Source organism: Trachypithecus francoisi, unplaced genomic scaffold (assembly GCF_009764315.1).
Source record: "Trachypithecus francoisi isolate TF-2019V2 unplaced genomic scaffold, Tfra_2.0 Lachesis_group5, whole genome shotgun sequence".
NCBI classification, from domain to species: domain Eukaryota; kingdom Metazoa; phylum Chordata; class Mammalia; order Primates; family Cercopithecidae; genus Trachypithecus; species Trachypithecus francoisi.
In genome coordinates this window covers 11,794,850-11,812,461 of record NW_022681470.1, presented here as the reverse complement: position 1 = coordinate 11,812,461, position 17,612 = coordinate 11,794,850, and the positions used below count along the sequence as shown (strand labels likewise).

General features: G+C 43.9%; 1 protein-coding gene across 1 annotated transcript in view; it reads left to right on the top strand.

Annotated features, from left to right (window-relative positions):
• The window catches only part of ACTN2 (actinin alpha 2), a 76,901-nt gene that overhangs the window by 40,018 nt on the left and 19,271 nt on the right, over window positions 1-17,612 (top strand). The window contains exons 6-12 of the mRNA XM_033195906.1: window positions 691-769; window positions 4,513-4,594; window positions 8,989-9,074; window positions 10,487-10,579; window positions 12,698-12,928; window positions 15,472-15,619; window positions 17,204-17,354. Of these exons, the coding sequence (XP_033051797.1) occupies window positions 691-769; window positions 4,513-4,594; window positions 8,989-9,074; window positions 10,487-10,579; window positions 12,698-12,928; window positions 15,472-15,619; window positions 17,204-17,354 (870 nt within the window). The remainder of the gene's footprint in view (window positions 1-690; window positions 770-4,512; window positions 4,595-8,988; window positions 9,075-10,486; window positions 10,580-12,697; window positions 12,929-15,471; window positions 15,620-17,203; window positions 17,355-17,612) is intronic.

Genomic DNA, 17,612 nt, shown 5'->3' with positions numbered 1-17,612 from the left:
TACCCCAGACCCTTTGAGGAACAGAACTCCCACACTCTGCTCTCACTGAACCCACTGTCACCAGCAAGGTCTGGCCTGCCCTTGTCTATGGGGCATTTAGAGCTGGTGTCTATGGGGGAAAAAGACCAGAAATAAACATCTGCCCTGCTAGTTGCATGTCCTCCCTCACCTACATGCCTTTGCCTTAAAAGAAAAAGAAAAGAACTTTATAAAGAAAGACAAAGGAGTATCTGGGAGCTAACGGAGGCTTTTGAAGCATCCTAAGAACTTTTAGAGGAAGCATATTCTGGGCATTTGCAGGGTAGACGTCCTTGTGTATATTTATTGGGTAGATTCAGGGGTAAGGGCCAGAATGGATACTTGGAGAAGAGAGAGGAAACCTGGCACTGGCCAGGCAGGGACAGCAGTAGAGGCATCTCCCTGCCTGTCACTGCCTGTGCCAGCACAGACCAGACCGGGGCAGAAGACACAGCAAGTCTCAGGAGAGGAAGTCGAAAGGAGAGGAGTACAGTGGGCCGTGGCAAGAAGTTGAGTGTTCAAGCTCACTGGGTGGGGTAAAGAGGAAGCTACATGGGGTTTTCCATGCATTGAGTCAGACAGAAGGAAGGCCAACATCTGACTGAGTGCGGACGCTGGCTGCTTCTTTCTCTCCACTAACACGTGTTCCTGTTCTTCTCGACGGTTGTGAAGCTGGAAAGACGGCCTTGGACTCTGTGCCCTCATCCACCGACACCGGCCTGACCTCATTGACTACTCAAAGCTTAACAAGGTTATTCTTGTTAATACAGCATGCAGTGTCCCCAGCCACGCGTCTCAGCATGTCCTGCAAATGAGCACATCAGCACTGGCCTAGCACAAACCCCAGGGCCACCTGCAGAAATGGCCACCAGGAAAAAGTACATTCTCCCAGCTAGCCTTTCCCATGATCTACATATGAAGGGTAGCCAGGAAAACACTTACCTCTTAAAATCAGGGACAACAAGACCCAAAGCCAAGTCATCCCTTTTTGCCCATATCAAGATATGTTTGTTGATTTGGCTTGATTTACTATGAAGGCTTTCTATATGTTCTTTAGAGATTTTACATTCCTGGCTTCTAAATATGAGAAGTGAAGCCTATATTTTTGCGGGGAAGAAAGGCTAAAATAGTCCAAGCCTTTTTTTTTTTTTTTTTGAGGTGGAGTCTCGCTTTGTTGCCCAGGCTGGAGTGCAGTGGTGTGATCTGAGCTCACTGCAACCTCCGCCTCCCAGGTTCATGCCATTCTCCTGCCTCAGCCTCCCGAGTAGCTGGGTTTACAGGCGCCTGCCACCATGCCCGGCTAATTGTTTTTATTTTTATTTTTAGTACAGACAGGGTTTTACCATGTTGACCAGGATGGTCTCTATCTCCTGACCTCGTGATCCGCCTGCCTCAGCCTCCCAAAGGTGCTGGGATTACAGGTGTGAGCCACTATGCCCAGCCCGTCTAAGCCTTTTTAAAGTCAAAGTCCCTTGACTTTCTCTGGAGGATTTAGTTGTAGACATATTTATTCAGAATTGATTAACTCATCTGTCACACAAGGTCTACTTCATAACTATCTTGTTATTGATAGAATATATCATCATTTGTAGCCGTGCAAAAGAAGTTTTTGGGGCAGGCTTTTTTTTTTTTTTTTTGAGTTTTGCTTTTTTTCAGAAAATTTAACTTAGAAAACTGCAATTCTCCCTTTAAGGTAAAGGTTTAGTGTGTTTAAGTCTCAGATTGGTATTCAAATTCTTTCTTTAAAAGTAGTTTTAAGGCCGGGTGTGGTGGCTTCCACCTGTAGTTCCAGCACTTTGGGAAGTCGAGGCAGGAGGCTCACTTGAGCCCAGGAGTTTGAGGCTGCAGTGGACTGGGATCACACCACCGCCCTCCAGCCTGGGCCACAGAGTGACACACTGACTCCCAAACAAAAACTTAGTTTTAAAATGTAACCCATGATGGAAAAAGAAATCAAGGTCGCTTCTGAATCTTGTGGATGCTCTGTGCTGCCTTAGAGATAATGGTGCGTAAGGCAGCAGAGAGAAGCCACACGATTCAGAAGGGACCTTGATTTCTTTATCCATCATGGATGGTGAAACCCTGTCTCTTCTAAAAATACAACAATTAGCTGGGCATGGTGGCGGCACCTGTAATCCCAGCTACTCAGGAGGCTGAGGCAGGAGAATGGCTTGAACCCAGGAGACGGAGGTTGCTGTGAGCTGAGATGGCACCACTGCCCTCCAGCCTGGGCGACAGAGTGAGACTCAATCTCAAAAACAAAAAAGAAAAGAATGATGTGTAAAGACCTAAGGGTAAAAGCAAGGCCCACCCTTATACACATTTCTGCAGTAACCTCTACACACTTCCTGCTGGGTGCTGGTGTGCTGAGCTTGCCGTTCACGTGCTGTTGCTGTGTTTGGGCGTGGACTCCGGCCCTGTTGCATGCTGACCTCACTCGTGTGGCATGGATGGTCATAAGAAAAGTGTCCTGGCTTCCACCACCTTTTTAGTTATCCATTGCTTGCCTCCTGCCCCCAGCCTGCCTCCATGGCATACAGGGTAGCATGTGAAGAGTTTACTGGCATCCGAAAGGTTGAGAATGAAATATTTTAAGGTAGCCCATGAAAATGGAACTTTTTCCCAGCTTTTCTTTGTTTTTTTTTTTTTTTTTTTTTTTTTTGAGACGGAGTCTTGCTCTGTCGCCCGGGCTGGAGTGCAGTGGCCGGATCTCAGCTCACTGCAAGCTCCGCCTCCCGGGTTTACGCCATTCTCCTGCCTCAGCCTCCGGAGTAGCTGGGACTACAGGCGCCCGCCACCTCGCCCGGCTAATTTTTTGTATTTTTAGTAGAGACGGGGTTTCACCGTGTTAGTCAGGATGGTCTCGATCTCCTGACCTTGTGATCCGCCCGTCTCAGCCTCCCAAAGTGCTGGGATTACAGGCTTGAGCCACCGCGCCCGGCTTTCCCAGCTTTTCAATGGATGTATTTTCTTACCCCTGAATTACTTTGAAATGATCCAAGCATGTAGACAGTGTACATTTCTTTTCAATTAATCTTAATCTCATTTGCAAAATGAGGGGATTGTACTGCATAGACCCAGTTTCATTAGCAGTTTATTATGGTCAGTTTGTATTACAAAACGTCAGTAGATCTGTAGTAATTGGTCATCTAAGAAAGTAGAAAAATACTTACATAAACAATAGCAACTAATACTTGTATAGCACCAGAGCAGGCACTGTTATAAACAAATAAACATACATGTATATTCACACATCCATATATGCATATATGTGGAATCTCACATACACATTTAATCTTTACAGTGCACAGTAACCCTATAAAGTAGGTACTACTATTATTCTAGTTTTGCAGATGAAGAAAGTGGGAAGTCAGTAATCTACCAGAGGTCACATGGCCAATAGCTGAGGTAGGAAATAAATACTTAATTGGCACATTTTATCATTTAAATTACACTCTAAATGAGATAGCTTTCACAAAGTCTCAGGTGATAAGCTTTGTTAAAACAACCTTTAGTTAAAAACTTTTTTTTTTTTTACTGAATTTGCTGTATACTCTGTGAGGCCAGAAAACTGTCTTTGGTTTCTTCATTGAATACTGTGAATATGTTTGAAACCTGCACTTTTTCAGTGTTTCACTGTATAAAAATAATGATGCTCGTTGGAAAACATTGTGGTTTCTAAAATATTGAAATGACTTGGTTATTAAAATTCATTAAAGTCATCCCCAGACTAACACTACATTTCATTTTGATTTTTCTATCTTGCCTTCATCTCTTTAGAAATTCTTAATGGTTAATTTCTCTAGTGGATCAAAATAAGAAGTGTTGCATCTTCTTTCTTTTCACTATTTTAGTTATATACTCTGGTTAAATTTATTTTACTATGTTACATATATTTAACTAGTTTTTACAGTGGAAGGTAAATGTAATCCTAAGAACAAAATTTTTTTCATGAATTCACTTAATGATTTTAAGGTTTTGTCATTTCTTCTTGCTTTAACATGAGTTTTGCCCTTTGTAACACTAGTAACACTCTTTAGCCCGCTGAAAGTTTTAGCTAGCAACGTTTTTCTTTCATCTCTTTACTCCTCAGCTTTCCAATATTCAAAATCACGGTATTGGTTCTCCAAGATCCCCTTCCAAGTCTGGAAAATGCATGTTTCATGATTTAGAATGATTTAAATGTTATTTCTAGGCCTGAAGATCAGTGCTGATGGATTCAGTGTGTCCTTTCTTGTCAAGGCATTTGTTCTCTTAAACCCTTTGTTTACACTTTATGATTGAAGTGTGCATGGATTTTGCGGTTTCTGTCATTTTTGATGTTTCTCTAAATGTTTGAAGTAATTGGGAAAAGATGAAAAAGCAAGTAACACTATTGCGATTGTGTGCGGGTGGGAAGGTGTCCGTCCTAAAGTGAGGTATGTAAAAAACATTCTTCATAAGTCCTGTTTCAAAATACATTTTAAAAATCTCATTGTCTTGGTTTTCCTGCAGGATGACCCCATAGGCAATATTAACCTGGCCATGGAAATCGCTGAGAAGCACCTGGATATTCCTAAAATGCTGGATGCTGAAGGTGAGATGAAAATTGTGTTTGCTGAGTTAGAGAAAATTTGAAGACTACAACTGTTATGGCTACACGTGGGGACCTTACAGAATTTCGTAGCTAAGTTACATCCTAAGTGTTCTGGATTCCTCACAAGTTTCTGTCACTGGCCACATGAGTAGTGGAGATTTTCATGTGTAGCTTGTTCATAACATTTTTTTTTTTTTAATTGTATCCTCCAACAAGCCAGCAACATTACAGCAAAAGGATTTGGTAAAAAGTTCAGCTTTGGCTAAGAAACAAGATGCTTTTATTTATAATTTTAAAAAAAATTTCCTGTATTTTTTTTTCAACATCATAATGTTTTCTCCCTAACCACGTAGAGACAAGTGTAGCAAATAAATCCCTTTGTGACATACTTAAGAGAAAAAAATTGCTTCCTTCCAGCCAGAAGTTAGAGAATTGAAATATAGAATATGGAGCATTCAGCCATCAGTGTGCCATCCAAATGTTCACATATTGTTTTTAATTCATCTAAATTTAATTTATTTAGAGCTGAAATAATTTCCATGTATTTTGCACTTCAGAATCACTCATTCTGGGGACTTGCTTCAGATACTTTTTTGCCCCTTTTATATGGTGAATTTGTGTGAGCTGTACCGACAGCAGACCATTGAAAGCACAGATATGTGGACACCATTCATTCATTTTATTTATTCACGATTCATTTACCACTCAACAGACATTTACTGAGCACTTACCATGAACAGGACCCTCGGCTGGGTACTGCAGGAGCTGATGAGATGTATAAGATATATACCCTGCCCTCAAGAAGCTTATATTCATATATTACTTTGTTATTGTAAATATTATTATTCCCTAATGGTCTATTACTTCCACTAATTAGCGATGTTGGGGAAAACTAAGGAAATTGATTACAGTCAGTTGTCAATCTTCCATTCCTCTTTGCTTTGGTAATTGTATTATGGCCTTTGTAACAAATTACTGCAAAGTGGGCAGCCTAAAACAGCAGAAATTTCTCTCACAGCTCTGGAGGCGGTGTCTGAAATCAGGGAGTAGGCAGCACCCTAAGCCTCTAGAGGAGGATTCTTCCTTGCCTCTTCCAGCTTCTGGAAGCCCCAGACATTCTTTGGATTGTGGCAGCATCAGTCCAATCCCTGCCTCTGTCTTCACACGGCCTTTTCCCCTCTGTGAATGTTTTCTTTTCTTTTTTCTTTCTTTTTTTTTTTTTTGAGACAGAGTCTCACTCTCACCCAGGCTGGAGTGCAGTAGTGGGATCTCGGCTCACTGCAGCCTCTGTCTCCCAGCTTCAGGAGATTCTCCTGCCTCAGCCTCCTGAGTAGCTGGGATTACAGGCATGCGCCACCATGCCCAGCTACTTCTTGTTTTTTTAGTAGAGACAGGGTTTCACCATGTTGGCCAGGCTGGTCTCAAACTCCTGACCTCAGGTGATCCACCTGCTTCAGCCTCCCAAAGTGCATAGATTACAAGCGTGAACCACCGTGCCTGACCTGTGAATATTTTCTTACAAGGATACCAGTCACATTGCATTAAGGGCCCATCCAACTCCAGCATGAGCACATCCTCACTTGATTATATCTGCAAAGATCTGACTTCCAAATAAGCTTACATTCACAGAGGTGCTGGAAGTTAAGACTTCAGTGTATCTTTTTGGGAAATGCAGTTCAACCCAAAACAGCAATCTTTCAATTAGAACTCTAATTTTGCTCATTAATTAATCATTTTAATCAAACATCTGTATTATCGGGTATGGTTTCTCTAAAAGTCTTTAGAGGGACAAAGTCTATAAAACACTGAAGTAGAAACGTAGGAAATTTCCTTTCCTCTTTTTCCATCTGTCCTAAGCTAAGTTCATATTTGTATTGTCTTTCTTTTGACCTTTTCATACGATAAATAACTATCTTGAGTTTTCCCACTTGGGTTAATAGCCAGGGTACTAAAGAGAGGAGAAAACAGACAATGCTTAGTAAATTTTCCAGTGTATTCATGCCTCCCTAATATCCTAAGCCAAAGGTGAGTTTCCTATTCAAACACTCTTGTAGAATTATTGGCAGGATCATCATCGATGTTACTCTGGCGCTGCTAATATTCTCTTCTCAGTTCTTTGGTTTTTCCTTAGTCTCTGGGTCCTGGTCTGGGCAGATGTCCATTCTGCTCATCCTTTCAGGCGGATGGGGTGTGTGAGCACTGTGTTCATTTCCTCCTCCTAATCTTCCGTGTGTTTCTTCATCTTTCCCTTTTAACGGTTCAGAAGAATGCTCACACACTGTTTTATTATCTTTGCAGAATAATTGCTCTAAAGAATCTTCCGGCAAACAGTTCTGAACTTGGTCACCTTGCATGTAGAGCATGTGTTGGCATCACTGCCTAACAGATTTAGCCACGCATTCCCTGTTGTACATTTGCAGCCTGCATTTGGACTTCCCATCACCACAGCATTCTATCAGCAGTTTAAAATTTCTGCTGCTCTTTGATGGGAATGTCAGGTCCAGGTCTCCTCAGATCATGAGTGCCTTTTGGTAAATCCTTGCCTTCCCGCCTGCTGCCATGGACCTTAATTCCTGTCATTCGTGTTGGTCTCTGAACCCAGGTGGGGATTTTAAAGTGGCTCATTGGCCCACTCACCCATGAACTGTTACTTGTAGCAAAAACTGGTGAAACTCTTCCTAAACTTACCTTCTGTGCTTTTAAAAGGTTGTGAAAATTGTTTATTTCCCTCCACAAATCTTTGAGGTGCAGACTAGGTTTAGATCTTGGGTACATTTGTTCCGTGAGAACCTGCAGAAGGGATCTTGTGGCCCCCTGGGCCCTCCGTGTGTAGCAATAGAAAGTCCTGATGAGTGTGCTGGTGTGTGCGCTCTGTTCAATTCCGAGGGCCTAATTCTGTCCATAGATGTGCCTTTCTTGCTAGGTTAGGGCTCTTCTGGGTTAGCCTTGCTGTTCTCTTTGGCAATTCCTTTATTTCCCTTGACTGTTCTCAAAAGTGCACAGAGAGTAATCACTTTGCAGGTGTGACTTCTTTGATTTGAGCCAAAATTTTAACAACATAAGTGTATGGGGGCGAGGAGGGAGATTCCTGATTCCAGCACCTCTGAGGAAGCGCTTAACAGAAGCCTGCTGGTATTAGAACATCCACACAGTTAACCTTCTTTTCTCCACACAGATTTAGTATACACTGCCAGACCTGATGAAAGAGCCATAATGACTTATGTTTCCTGTTACTATCATGCTTTTGCTGGTGCACAGAAGGTGAGGATGTAAACCATGAGTCACCGCTCACCCTTCACCTTCTGTGTCTTAATTTTTTTTCAATTGTTTTCCTCTTTTTCCCCCCGCCCTCTCCTCAGAGTAAGGAGACTGTCTGGTTCTGAGGAGGCAGTTGTTTGTCTTTTTTAGTCTAGCTTTCTTTGAAACTTACTTTCTGTTCATGCAGTGGTATGCCGTTCATGTTTGTTTTCCAGAAGATTGCATAGTTACACAACCCCACATCCTTTCTGTTCATAGTCTCTGCGAACCCAATGACTAGGTTTCACCATAGGGAATTGTCAGGTATCTTTTTAACTTCACTCTGACCCACTGACTGACCCAAGTTTATGAACAAGTTTAAAAAGCAGCTTACCAAAAAATAGTGTTGCCAAGATGGAGGAAGAAAGGATGTAGGTTTTCGTGGTTCTGTTTTCTGTCTTCCTTTTGGCTATTTCAGCAACTAGTAGAAATAGTAGTGAGTCATAATAAGCACAAGCCATGTAGACCCTTCTTTTGGGTCTACATGGCTTGTGCTTATTTAGATATTTTGTTATTCTTGGTGATTTCTATAAGCGATATGGTAAGTATGTATAGAAGTTATTAAAAGAGCTGCCCTCTCTAGTGAATTTCATCCTCACACAAGGCACTTTACAGAGTAGAACTCCCCAACAGTTGTTTGGGTGGGGAAGGGGAAGTGGGAAGACAGCCCAGTGCAGCGCTGTGAATATTCCCCGCATCTTGCAAAGTGACTTGCGTTCCCCAGAGCAGACGGGCCAGGTGCCCTGATGTGGTCAGAGGACCGGAGTCACGAGGAAGGGGTGACAGGCTCTGATCTGCAACAGACCAGGTTTCCACGTGAAACCATTGAATCCACCTTTAAAAGCCCATCAAGGGGTGGGGGAGAAAACAAACCCTCAGTTTGATCCTTAAAAAACTTGCTGGCTCAAACCATCCTGTTCACGAATCATTTCAATACAATACGGCCTTCCTGAGGTTCAGGACCACGGGCTGCGAAACACAGAAAATCGGTCAGTGTAAACCAATTTGTTCTTCCCTCTGTTCTCCCTGGTTTCTCTACTTCGTCTGTGTGTGTGTGTGTGTGTGTGCGCGTCCTGTGTTATTTTCTCCCCCTTCAGACATCGTGAACACCCCTAAACCCGATGAAAGAGCCATCATGACGTACGTCTCTTGCTTCTACCACGCTTTTGCGGGCGCGGAGCAGGTACTCAACACTTGTCCGTCCGGGCTGTTGTGTTACTCTCTGTTGGTTTTAGTTGTGTGTGCATACTTGAGTGTGTGTTTGTGCGCTTCACATCTTACCTTGGAATCTTTCTGAGTGTTTTCTAATAACCTCATATGGCAAGTTCTAAACTGTGAAAACTTTTTTTTAACAGCTTTAACTTTAGACAGTTCCTGAAATGTTTTTATGTGTTTTACTTTTAACATATTTCTTTTATTTCATTAGTAAGTTGTGGAAAGTATTTGTGCTTTAGAAAAATAAAAAATGCCATGAAAATTGAGCCACATGCATTGGTTGGTAAAGGGGAAATGTGATAAGGAGAAATGAATGCCTTTCCAACCCAGCCTTGTTCTCTGCTTAGAAATTGCCTTCACAGTTCCATGATTTGGTCTAACATCCTTCAAGACTAATCTTATTTGAAGTGAAGTAGTGGAAGGGATAACAGAGTTGGAACCTCAAAAGTTTTACATTTCTCAAAACAAATAGCCCAAGGTACCTTGAGGAAGAATGGCCCTCAGCTTTCTGCATATTCACCTGTTTCTGTTTCTGTTCCTCTCCTTGGAGAATCTTGATAGACTGCAGTGGGCGGAGTATGCATTATTTCAGTGACGGCTTGTGAAGCCCATCACTGGGAAAGGATGCTAACAGGCTGATGAGGGCTTTAGAGGAAAGGCCTGGGGACAGACTGCGCACCCAGAAGCCAGATAGGCAAGTTTCTCTTGTTCCATCAGACAATTATGGTTCAAGGCACTTTGCCACTCCTGCCCCTAGTTCCTTTCCACGAAAGATGATAGAGAATTGTGTATTACCTCAATGACTTCTCATCTAGGTTAGACAAAGTCTTAAAGCACACTCAGCTCTGTGGAAGGATCCCCTCCAGAAAGTTCTACATATTCATATCAGGAGATGAGGAGGTCTTCAGTGTATTCAAGTGCAATGGTATATCTGGATTTTCCTGACCCAGTTATTTTTTTGCCTTGATTTCCAAAGGCTAATGTTATTCAGGGAGTCTCCATCCCATCGTCATGAGATCAGTGGAGAGTTCAGGTGGACATTCAGGGACCCAAGATCTTGGTTTCCTGGACCCAAATATTTCTGTGACTAACTTGCTGGATGTTTACTGAGTTTGTGTTTTAGACTAATGCTCTCTCCCTGTTATTCCCTACAGTCTAATCAGCCTGCCGTGTAAGTCTGTGTGAAAACTGTAACAAAGGTGTGAAATGATTCATAGTACACAAAAGCCATGCCTTCAGTCTGACCGCACCCTAACCTAGATTCTGCACCATCTACAGCACGCCACCTGCCTTGTCCCCTCTCATCACCCGCCTCGTTCCATGCTGTGTGTGCGCATTCCCGTCGACAGAGCCGTCCTGTTTACCTATTGTGTTTTACAGGCCGAGACAGCGGCTAACAGGATATGTAAGGTTCTTGCTGTGAATCAAGAGAATGAGAGGCTGATGGAAGAATATGAGAGGCTAGCGAGTGAGGTAAAGGAAACTGGTGACCTGCAGTTCTGTCCATCCTCACGCAGGGGCTGAGGCACAGAGGGTGAAAACAGAGGGTGAAAAAATACTCCGTGGGGGTGTGTATATATATATATATATATTTTTTTTTTTTTTTTTTTTGCATTTTTCATCTCAGATAGGACGAAAGCAGGAAAATAAACCTGATCTCCGAGGTTGTTCCTATTGTAGTAACCTAACTTTTGGCAAAAACATAATCCCCAGTGGTCTTCCCAACGATCCCAAAGCAGAAAGGTGTAGTTTGCATGTCTGAAGATAGGAGAATGCAATTCTCTGCTCAGCTCTGCACCCCCGGGGTTGGACACCCCTAGACGACCTTGCGTTACTTGTTTTTTTTTTTTTTTTTTTTTTTTCCTGTTCACTGGCTACCCACATTACATAGGAGGCACTCCATATGCAAAAGCCTCACTCCACACACAGACCCAGTGTCAAAGGAACTGGCCCAGCCTGGTGTGCAGAGCTGGCTTGGGCTTGTGTGTCTGTATAAATATCCAGAGGAAATCTGGGGAAGACAGAACTCTCCCTGCAGGATATTTGAGCATGAGTTTCTGTGGTGCCTTTCCAGAGCTCTTCAGCCAGACTCTTGGTTAGGACAGCACTTTCTAGGTTGTTTTTCTTTGTGTTCTTGTTATAGCATACGTAGCAACTACACAGTGGCCTCTCTGCATCTGCACTGTTTTCCCCAAATACATGGGCTGCATGAGACCCCCAGCCACCTCCTTTCTAAATTGGACTCAAGTACAGTGACACATACTTGAGACCAAACAATTTTTGCCCTGCCTTGTTTTTTGTTTTTTGTTTTTTTCTGAGACAGAGTCTTGCTTTCTGGCCCAGGCTGGAGTGCAGTGAGGCAATCCTGGCTCACTGCAAACTCCACCTTCCCGGGTTCAAGCAATTGTCCTGCCTCAGCCTCCCGAGTAGCTGGGATTACAGGCGTGTACCGCCACACCCAGCTAATTTTGTATTTTTAGTAGAGACAGGGTTTCACCGTGTTAGCCAGGCTGGTCTCGAACTCCTGACCTCAGGTGATCTGCCCACCTTAGCCTCCCAGTGTGCTGGGATTATAGGCATGAGCCGCCGTACCTGGCCTGCTTTTTAATTTAGCTGATATTTGGTCTTTATTGGTAAAAGCATCAGGACACTTGAAATAAATCTTCCAATAAATAGTAGTGTAACTTAATGATACTGAGTTCATATTTTCATACTGCTGCTGTAGAAAAATTCAACTTGATGGCATTGTTGAATGGCAGTGACAGGGCTGCCAGACATGAAGCATGGCCAGTACTGAAGGCCAGAGGATCCTTAGGAATTCAGTCCTCCCTTTTCTTACTGGGTCCTTCATTTATCCTCCTAAAACCCTTCGACTCTAGGTATATCACCATTTAAACTATGTTTCATTCTAATCTGCTGTCATTTTCCAAGTGCTCAGTAGGCATAGGTGTAAATCATGGGGTTTTCAGCAAGTCATTTCTAAGACCTAGGTAGTAATTCAGGAGGTACCTGTGTATTTTGTCCTTAGGAACTCGCTACCACGTTCACTTCTATCATGCAGATTTACTTAAAAGCTAGACGTTAAAATACACTTTGGCATTGAGTTAGACGCAGCCTTACAATACCATTGTGTAGTAAGTAATCTAATTAGATTTCAGCTTACTTTTTAAAAACACATTTTAAGTGAAATCCAGTTCTTTGCTGAATTTATTACACTACAATTCTGCCATGTCAAGTATTTTGGGGTTGTTTGGTTTTGTTTGGTTTTTTTAATTTGAAAGCTCCATCCAGCATTTGTCTGCTAATGTCTGGTCCCTGAGTTTCTTGTAAACGTCACATTCTTGTAAGACACGACTTGACGTGCTCACTTTAAGTTTTCGACCTGTGTTTGATATCGTTGGGGTGATCACTAGTGGCCATGGGTGGACTCTGAACATTTCATTCATGCCTCTGTGCATAGAGGTACCACATTTCAGTGATTTTAGGAACATTAGATTCATCCATTACAATTATTGGATGCCTCATTTTTTTTTTAACTGGGGAAGGGGGTTTGCTGGTGTCTTCAGCAGTATTTTTATGTTTGGGGAGCAGCTTTTGGAATGGATTCGTCGCACGATCCCCTGGCTGGAGAACCGGACTCCTGAGAAGACAATGCAGGCCATGCAGAAGAAGCTGGAGGACTTCCGGGATTACCGCCGGAAGCACAAGCCGCCCAAGGTGCAGGAGAAATGCCAGCTGGAGATCAATTTCAACACGTTGCAGACCAAGCTGCGGATCAGCAACCGGCCTGCCTTCATGCCCTCCGAGGGCAAGATGGTGTCGGTGAGTAGAGAGCCTCCCAAAGTGCTGGGGTGACAGGCGTGAGCCACCGTGCCCCGCCCCCACTCACTCACTTCTTTTACCCTTTGACTTGCACTCAGCTGGCTTCTGTCCCTGCTTCCACCAAGAAGGTTCTTGTCAAAGTCAATGGCATTCATGTTGTCAAAGCAAGTTGTTTTTATTTTTATATTTTTGAGACAGAGTCTCACTTTGTTGCCCAGGTTGGAGTTCAGTGGTGCGATCTCAGCTTACTGCAACCTCTGCCTCCCGAGTTCAAGCAATTCTCCTGCCTCAGCCTCCCAAGTAGCTGGGATTACTGGCGCCCACCACCACGGCCAGCTAATTTTTGTATTTTTAGTAGAGATGGGGCTTCACCATATGGGCCAGGCTGGTCTCGAACTCCTGACCTTGTGATCCGCCCACCTCGGCCTCCCAAAGTGCTGGGATCATTTGTATTTTTATATTCTCAGTTTCTTTGACCCAGCTGCCCATTTCTCCTTTCTTGAAGTTCTTTCCACTTTGGTCCTCCTGTTTCTTCCTCCTTCACCAGCGAGGCCTTCTCCATCTCTGCTCAAGGCCTTGCCTCCGCCCTCTCCCTGTAGATGCTAGTGATTCTGAGGCTTGGTGCTGAGCCGTCTTCATCTTTATACCCTCCAGGTGATCTCATCCAGGCCCATGGCTTGTTTTTTCTTTTTCTTTTTTTTTTTTAAAACATGGTCATGCTCCGTCATCCAGATTGGAGTGCAGTAGTACAATCACAGCTCACTGCAGCCTTAATCTCTTGGGCTCAAGCGATCCTCCCACCCCAACATCCTGAGTAGCTGGGACTACATGCGTATACCACCAGGCCTGGCTAATTATTTCTTTGTAGAGATGGGGTCTCGCTGTGTTGCCAGGGCTGGCCTCAAACTCCTGGGCTCAAGCGATCCTCCCACCTCAGCCTCCCAAAGTGCTGGGATTATAGGCATGAGCAAGCATGCCTGGGCAGGCCCATGGTTTTCATTGCCACCTAAATGCCAATAACACTCAAATTTTACATTTCCAGCTCTGACTTTTCCCCAAGTTCCAGGCCAATATATCCACCTGGATATGTTATAGCATATTAAATCAAACATATCCAAAAGAGTTCCTCCCAGTTTCCTCGATCCTAGTAAATTCTGTCACTGTCCTCGAAGTTGCTAACCCCCAAACCCAGGTTTCATCCTTGATTCTTCCCTTTCTGTCACTTTCTTACATCCAGTTCTTCAGCCAGTCCCATTGGCTCTTCTTCCAGAATACATCTTAAGTAAACGCTCTTAATCCCCTTCTCTTTACCTCCATGGCCACTGGCGTATGCTAAGCCACCATTGCCTCTCCTTGGACCCTGCAAGTAACTCCTGACTGGTTCTTTTTCTTTTGCCTCTTAAAATTCATCCCCCATACATCAGCCTCTGTCATCTTTTAACAATATGAATCAGATCTCATCTCCTTTCTTCTCAAAACCCTTCAGTGACTCAGTGACTCCCCAGAGTATTTAGAGTAAAATCCAGGTTCATTATCCTGGCCCATGAGGGTCTGCATGATTGCCAAATGCATCTCTCACTCTGCCCTGACTCACTCCACCGCTGCCACACCACACTGCCTGCCATCCTTCCCGCACGCAGAGCACATGCCCTCTTGGGCATTCGAGAGTTTTCCCTTGCCCAGGAGCCCTCGTTTCCTACTTCGTCACATCACTGACTTCTTCTGTCATTGAGGACTCAGTTCAGATGCCCCCTTCTCAGAGGGGTCTTCTCTAAGTGACCTGCCACAGGGACCACCCTGACGAGCAGGGCTGGCAGTATCCCTTGACCCTGCTTTTTTTTCCCTTTCAGCATTTCGTTTATCACTTTCCGAAATGAAATTGCTTAAGTACTTAATGATTGTCTCTCTCCCCACCCCACCATGGAAGCTGCATGGGAATGGGGAACTTTAGAGGTATTGTTTACCCTTTCAGAGTTTCTCACTAGTGCCTGCTACATGCTAGATGCCCAGAAATTAGTGGTTGATGGCTGGGTGGCTGGACAGTTCACCCCAGTCACTGAATAAGAGTTGTTTTGGAGGCCGGGTGTAGTGGCACATGCCTGTAATCCTGGCTGTGGGGGAGGCCGAGGTGGAAGGATTGTCAGAGCCTAAGACTTAAAGAACAGCAACATAGCGAGACTCCACCTCTTAAAAAATAAAAATAATCATAATAAAAGAGTTTTGAATTGAGCCATCCTGAGGCTTTATCTTCTTGTAGCCAGAAATTGTCAGCCCTCTGCATCTTTGTCCACATCTGGAGAAGTGTCAAGATAACTGATAACAACTATGTTCATCTTAAAAGATCCCAGTGAATTATAATTAAGACATTTGGAAGCCAAATAATTGAATGGTTATTGGGGTGAGGGGTAAGGAAGGAAAAGAAAACAGACGGAAAACACCATCAGTCATGTAGTGGAGGAGATTTAGAGAAGAAGCCTTAGAGTTCAGAATGTAACGAAGGTGCTTGTTACACATTCGCTTCCCTTGGCTTCCAACCGTCCCAGGATATTGCTGGTGCCTGGCAGAGGCTGGAGCAGGCTGAGAAGGGTTACGAGGAGTGGTTACTCAATGAGATTCGGAGACTGGAGCGCTTGGAACACCTGGCTGAGAAGTTCAGGCAAAAGGCCTCAACCCACGAGACTTGGGCTTATGGTAAGTAGACAGGAGTCAGATTGGATTTTTGAAAAACCAGACTTGAGCCATGTTCAACACATCAGAGCCATGATGTGTCCTTACTAACTATGCCTAATGTCTGTGACACTAAAGGTAGGTGTCATCACCTTTCTCTGCTCCTGTCTCAGTGCCAGATTTAAGAGGTAGGCATGAAAATTTAGTTTCTAATCAAGCAGATAATCTATTTCTTTCCAAAATGGCACCTAAAATGTGTTCTTTACATACCTACCTACATAAGGCCTGGCCTCCTTCCATGTTTTCTGTTTGATTCCACAAGTATCCATTCATTCCCTAACTGGTGGTCAGATAGCCCTGGGCCAACCACTAGCTTCTGCCAGTAGAATGTATATTAAATGCCATAGAGCAACATAATATCCCATGTAGAAAATCTGGGAGGAAGGATGCAAGATATCGTCTATAGTCTAACTTGCTTATTTCACTTGCATTCATCTACTTTTTTCAGGCCTTACACACATGCCGGTCTCCATAGCCATAAGAATACGGCCCTAACATTTTTTTTTTTTACTGTCTCCTGGACTAAATAGTCCTTGCCAAGGCAGAAGAATAAAGCATTTTCCCCATCACATAATAATCTGTTTTGAGATTTGGGAGATTTGTCCTCATTATATGGTTTTTGCTTTTATTGTTGCTTGATTTTTAATATTTCATAGACAGGTAGTTACAAGCAAGGAACCTGGAGCCAGGTGGGTTGGAGGCACGGCTCTGATGCATAGCAGCTGTGTGCCCCGGATGAATTCTTAATCTCGCAGGGCCTCAGTGTCCTCTTCGAAATGGGAATCACAGTAATACCTCCCTCATAGGGTTTCCATGAAGATTTAATGAGTTCGTATTTAGAAAACATTTAGAGTAGCGTTTAGTACACAGTAAGTGGCACATCGTCATCATTAAATATATGAACATTTGCTTTCCACTTCCGATTTCATAGAGTTCTTAAAGGTTGTTAGCCAGGGGATAAATGTGGATCCAGTCGTGATCACAGCAGTTGCTGGATTTGAGAAATATTTGTATGGGAAAATATTAGTGGAGGGTCAGAGAGGAAAATTTCTAATATTTATTATCAGGAAAAGAAAGCACAGACTCCATTTAAGCACACACAGTATAGCTTTCAAATGAAAGGAACTAGGGTGGGGTGGAACTCATGGGTAGACAAGTTGAGCACAGGGGTTTTATCTAAGCATCCCCAGTAGCTCTTGGGAGTGAATAATGACTAACTTAACTGAGGATCATGCAGGAAAATCAGATACTTGTGACTTAGAATGATGAAGACTACAAATTTGTTTTTTTTCTTAAAATGCACTCAGCATGCTCTCCTTCCCCCTTTATTTGGAGCCACTAGCTTTCAAAACTGAGAGGGACTGGGGCATCCTTAGCAGGTAGCAGCCTGAATTCCATCACAACCCTGGCCTGCATCTTCAGTCCTGCCCCTTCTCTGTCCGCTTCTCTTAGTTCTTTGGAATCTCAACGCTCCCTGAGAACGTGGCTGGCCCGAGGAAGCCACTGTGCCCTCAGCATATTCATACTTTCTTGCTACCACCTTTGCAGGCAAAGAGCAGATCTTGCTGCAGAAGGATTACGAGTCGGCATCGCTGACAGAGGTTCGCGCTCTGCTGCGGAAGCACGAGGCGTTCGAGAGCGACTTGGCAGCGCACCAGGACCGCGTGGAGCAGATCGCAGCCATCGCGCAGGAGCTCAAGTATGTGCAGATGCCGTCGGTCCTCCCAGGAGCCCCGGGGATTCCATAGAGAGGGGAGAGGAAGGCCTGCCTTTTCTTTCCTGACTAAACGCAGAGGGAACCCGGCTGGAGGCACTCTGCAGGGATTCTCCTTGTTTAAATGTAGAAACAGATTTTGGTTCTTAGGTTGTGGTAGAGTCCCTATGTCCTCCCATCCAGCGGCACCCCTGCCCCCAGCACAAGCAGCTCCGCTTCCAGGAAGATGAGAAGTCTGGAACA